The sequence below is a fragment of the Camellia sinensis genome, chromosome 2, assembly GCF_055761805.1.
Source record: "Camellia sinensis isolate YWXY chromosome 2, ASM5576180v1, whole genome shotgun sequence".
Lineage (NCBI taxonomy): Eukaryota > Viridiplantae > Streptophyta > Magnoliopsida > Ericales > Theaceae > Camellia > Camellia sinensis.
The window spans coordinates 184,606,347-184,611,784 of NC_138962.1; the positions used below are offsets into that span (position 1 = coordinate 184,606,347).

At 38.3% G+C, this 5,438-nt stretch overlaps 1 protein-coding gene across 1 annotated transcript; it reads left to right on the forward strand.

Moving 5' to 3' along the window:
* Positions 1-1,621: 1,621 nt before the first annotated feature.
* On the forward strand, positions 1,622-2,872 carry LOC145819297 (uncharacterized). The gene is made up of 3 exons (XM_082913271.1): positions 1,622-2,396; positions 2,454-2,617; positions 2,729-2,872. Exons 1-3 carry the CDS (start codon positions 1,622-1,624, stop codon positions 2,870-2,872), a joined length of 1,083 nt encoding a protein of 360 aa, XP_082769397.1.
* The last annotated feature ends 2,566 nt before the right edge of the window (positions 2,873-5,438 follow it).

Consider the following 5,438-nt stretch of genomic DNA (forward strand, 5'->3'; position numbering starts at 1 on the left):
TAGCTTGTGCCATGATCGCTTGCATTGTCTCTTACGCTGAAGTCGTCAGTGAGTCGAAGTTCAAGGCGCGTCCTGTAGCGATGGTTTCCTTTCCGAGCATATTTGCTGGAGTGAGGACATCTCTCTGTGTGGTCTCGTCAGTGGCTATCAGAGGATCTTCGGTCATGCCTTCCATGAGTATTCCCACAGACGGCGTCAATTGTGGAGAAGTGGTTTGGAAACACTTTTCGAATCCTGGAAGACGTTCATGATCCTCAACTAGTCACCTGAAAAGGTATAAACACTCCGGTCGGGGGTGCTGGAATTAGCACTCCGACGGACGAGTCAGTTCAGACACTCGAGATAGCTTGTTTACTAAGTTAAGTGAAGTGATTCTTGCATACCTTTCTAAATCCGTGGTTCTTGTATTTATACTTGCTTTTTGGGTGTCGGGGCCTGAGCCTACTTTTATCCCATTCCCCTTTCATTTATTCGGAGCTACTGATCTCCGGATATTCGGCCTTCACAGCGTATTCGGCATCCTAGCCACACAGTACGGAGCCGAATAATACCTGATTTCTGGGGTATGCACCTTCCGACTCTTCTATTTATTTGGCTCCCACAGAAGGGAAATATGGGATGCCGTCAGGAGTTGTGATGGTAATAAAGCTCCGGGTCCTGACGGGTTTAATTTATTGTTCTTTAAAAAATGCTGGAAGATTCTCAAAGATGATATCCTTTAATTCTTCAATGAGTTCCATGAAAATGGGAAGTTAGTAAGGGCTATTAACAGTTCTTTTATCACTCTTCTCCCTAAAGTGGATGAGCCAGCCAAAATTTTTGATTATAGACCAATCAGTCTAATTGCGTTTGTTTATAAAATTCTAGCCAAAGTTCTTACTAATAGGTTGAAGCTAGTGGTCGATAGAGTGATTGGGGAGGCACAGTCTTCTTTCCTTGGGGGAGGAATATTATGGATGCGGTATTAATAGCAAATGAAGTGGTTGATTGCTGGAAGAAAAATAGAAAACAGGGCCTGATTCTAAAACTTGATTTTAAAAAAGTGTACAATTCTGTTAGTTAGGAGTGTTTGCTTTCTATGATGAACAAATTTGGTTTTGGGGGTAAATGGCGAAATTGGATTAAGGAGTGCCTAACCTCATCCTGAATTTCAGTCCTTGTTAATGGGTCTCCAACTCCTGAATTCACTCCAGAAAAAGGTCTCAGGCAAGGGGACCCAATGTCTCCTTTCCTCTTTAATCTTGTAGCTGAAGGTTTAAATTTGTTGTTGCGAAGGGCAAGATCAAGTGGCCTAATAACAGGGGCTGTGATAGGTCATGGTGAAGCCAAAACAACGGTAACCCATCTTCAATTCGCTGATGATACGATAATTTTTTGTGAAGGATGTAGGGAGGAGGTGATGCTAATTAAAAGGATTTTGAGATGCTTTCAGTTAGTTTCAGGCCTGAAAATAAATTTCCATAAGAGTATTGTGTGTGGTGTTGGAGTGCCTGAGCAAGTGGTGGAGAAGTGTGCAACTAGACTGCACTGCACAAGACATAAGTTACCTATTCTTTATCTTGGGATGCCTCTAGGTGCCAATCCAAGAATGAAGAAAACATGGTGACCTGTCATTGATAAGATGAAAGCTAGATTAGCCTCTTTGAAAAGGAAGTTGCTGTCTTTTGGTGGGCAACTCACCCTCATTAAATTTGTTTTATCCAGCCTTCATGTGTACTATTTATCTTTATTTAAGCTGCCGCAATCAATAGCGAAGGAAATTGAGAGCATTCAAGCAGCTTTCCTTTGGGGAGGATCTGGTTTAAAGAGGAAGATCCATCTTATCAAATGGGAGGAGGTTACCAAACGAAAGGATCAAGGAGGGCTAGGCATTAGAAGAATCAAAGATGTGAATGACTGTTTGTTAGTTAAATGGTGGTGGTGTTTTGGTTCTAAAGATAGTACTCTGTGGAAAAGAGTCCTATGTAGTAGGTATCAGTCTATGAGTGGGCGTTGGCTTCCTTGTACAAACTTTAGTGGCAACTATTCATCATTATGGGGTCGGATTTTGAATATTGGTCAGTCAAACCCTCTTTTATTGAGCCTTTTTCTGGATAATTCACAGATAGTTGTGGGGAATGAGTGTAGAGTTCATTTTTGGGATGATCATTGGCTGGGGAATTATTGTATCAAGAGTGATTTTCCTAGGCTCTACTGTTTATCATCTGAGAAGGATTTGTCTTTGAGCATGATGATTGAAAGGAGAAGGAACTCAGGTAGTTGGAACCTCAATTTCAGAAGGCCCTTATTTGCTTGGGAGTCTGAGGAGTTAGCGAGATTATACTATGTTATGAATCAAGTGGAGTTGATGACTTCAAGTAGGGAGGATCATTTGAAGTGGATGGCATGTCAATCAGGTTAGTGTAGTGTCTCTTCCCTCTATAATCTGTTAGTTCCTACAAATTCTGTGCTAGTTACTAAGCTACTGTGGAATAATATGGCTCCACCAAAAGCCCAATTCCTTAGTTGGTTTTCTTGGAAGGGGAGATTGAAGACTGTTGGGTTTTTACGTCACATTGGTGTGCTGAATCAGAATACTTATGTCAATTGTGTGTTCTGTGGTCAAGCCGTGGAAATAGTAAACCATGTTCTTCTTTGGTGTCCTGTTGTTTGGAAAGTGTGGTCGTGCCTCATGAATTGGTAGGGGATGCACTGGGTAATACCTGATAATGTTAATGGGCTATTGCAGTGGTGGAGGGGTTATAAATGGAGAAAGTTCGAAAATAAAATTTGGAAGGCCATTCCGATGGCTGTCATATGGTCATTGTGGAAAATTGAAATAATGTGGTCTTTAACGGGAGAATCTTCCAGTTGGATGAATTATGTGAAATGATTGAGGTGAGAATTGCCTTTTGGGTTAAATCTCTGTCAAAGAAGCCTCCATATTCAGTTCAGGATATTATTATTAACTTGCAGCATATCAGAGCCATCAGTTGCTAGACATTGTATCTGTATGTTGGGGGTGTGGGTGTTCTGCAAGGTAAGTATGTAGCTGTCTGTCTATTCATTGTTCTGGTTTGGGAGTATTGCTTTTGTCTGTTCTAAGTATGTTGGTTTTGCGATTTCAAGACCTATATGTAGAGACTCATGAGTTGTGGGTGTTGAACCGAACTGCATTTGTTGTTCTATAAGGTTTTCTGGTTGCATGTGCTATCTTTCCTTTGGCTTGGATCTCCAATTACAAGCACATGCTCTTTTTATGTCTCTATAATGTTAATAGAGGATGCATTGGTGGAGGTTAAGATGGTTTTGAGCTTGGAAGTGAGGCTGCTGTGCCTATGAGTAGGGTGAGCTGCAGTGGAGGTTAACACATTGATGGTCAGGTATAAATATGAAGGACAAGGTAATGGAGGAATTTGTGACACAAGGGAGTTGAGTTGTTGTTGTATTTGAAGCTGCTGTATTTGTAAGCATTGATGCAGGCTTTGTTATCCTGTCTTCTTCCTCTCTTTTTTTTGGTTGCTCTTCATTGGTTCCCATCGGAGAGGTGCAGGTTCAACTGTTGTTTAGCTCATTGGTTCTAGTGCCGGGATTGAGGTGTTGCTGATGCAAATATGCTGTTGAAGCTGCTGTATTGCTGTTGTTTTCTCTAGCAGTGTTGCTGTATTATTGCACTACTGATGGTGTGTTGTTTATTTATCTCGTTTTGGTTGCTTTTGATTGGTTTCTCACCAATCTTGGGTTATGCTAGCATATGATTGTGCTTTCTTTGCGGTGCCAACCTAGTTGGGATTGTTCTGGTTAGCTATGATGCTCTGTGCATTTCCCCGCTTTGTTGATGTAAACTTTGCGTGTATACTGTTTTTTATCAATAAAGCTTATTTGCTGATAAAAAGAAGAAGAAGAAGAAGTTATAATCTATAATCTATTTTAACAGCTACACTAAACGGGGCTAAAAGTTCTAATAGCTCTAATTGGTGTGTGAGTCTTATATAATGTGATGTTTTTTTTTTGTTATTGTTTTTGTTTTTGTTTTTTTTTTTGATTTTTCGCATCATTAGTACACTTTTAAAACTTTCAAATTAGAGGAATGTATTATTTCTGTTAAATAATTTCCCTGTAGCAGCACATGGTTGGCCTGATGGCCTTGGACATCAGCATCAATCAGTGACTGTGCAGCAGGACATGGTTGGCCTAATGGCCTTGGACATCATCATCAATTCAAATGGTATCAAATTGTATTGATAATTAAAATTTCGTTTCACATTGGTTAATATAATTAATTTTTTTTATATTGAGACTTTTAATTTAATTTTTTTTAATCTTATTTAGTTTGAATTTTTTAATTTTTATGAAAAAAAAAATAATGATTGTGAGTTGAATGTAATATTTTATCTTATTAATTTATTTAACCTAAATTATTATTTTATACTTTTTTAATCCAAAATAATAGCCATACCAAGGTTAAAGTAACAAAGGATACATGCTTCAAGGATGTCATATTTCTAAAAATAAATAATAAAAAAATAAAAAAAGTAACTCAATAAAGTCCGGATGGAAGTTACGATTTTTTTTTTATGGAAATTATGAACAATGAAATTATTATGTATATTTTTAAACAATTCCGCTAGGTAGCTCAAAAAATTAGAGGTTTGAGTGGCCCGAAATCACAAAACAATACCATTTTGCCTTTTTCTTTTTTCTTTTCTTCTTTCTTTCCATAACTCATAGAAAAAGAAGAAGAAGAAGAAGAATAAGAAAAAAGAAGAGAAAGGAGAATAAGGCCGGCCCTGGGGTGAGGCGACCGAGGCAGTCGCCTGGGTGAGGCGACCGAGGCAGTCGCCTCGGGCCCCTAATTTTGAACAAAATTTAGGACCCCAATTAGAGGAGTGTATCATGTCATGTTATTTTATAATTATTTTAATATTAGCTGAATTTATTTATTTTTATATTGTCGTGTGGTGTTATTTTGATTCGTGTTCGATTGATGTTTAATGTGAAAACTTTCACTTTCAGTTAAAAATAACTTAGCAAGTGTATTAAGAGATTAAAATTTTTCTCATAAGTTGAATTTTATAAAATTTATTTCAACTAAATGAAATATTCATAGAATGTTTGATTTTAATTCAATTGCATATTTGTGGAGGAATCAAGCTATGCATGGGCTATATAATCCTAATCATCTGATGCCGGAATGGCAAGATTAGAAAGAACAGTTGATCTGTTGACTGAGACCTTGAGGCTACAACAGAACTAACAGCCCCCACCTCCTCCAGTTCAACCCGAACAGAATGTTAATGAGGATATAATTGCTCTAACACAGAAGTTCAGCAAAATGAAACCACCATCCTTTTAGGGAGGCCTTGAACCATTAAAGGCCGAAGCATGGGTTCTAGAAATCGAGAAATTGTTCAAAGTGTTTCCTTGTTCGGAGGCACACAAGGTGCTATTGGCTACCT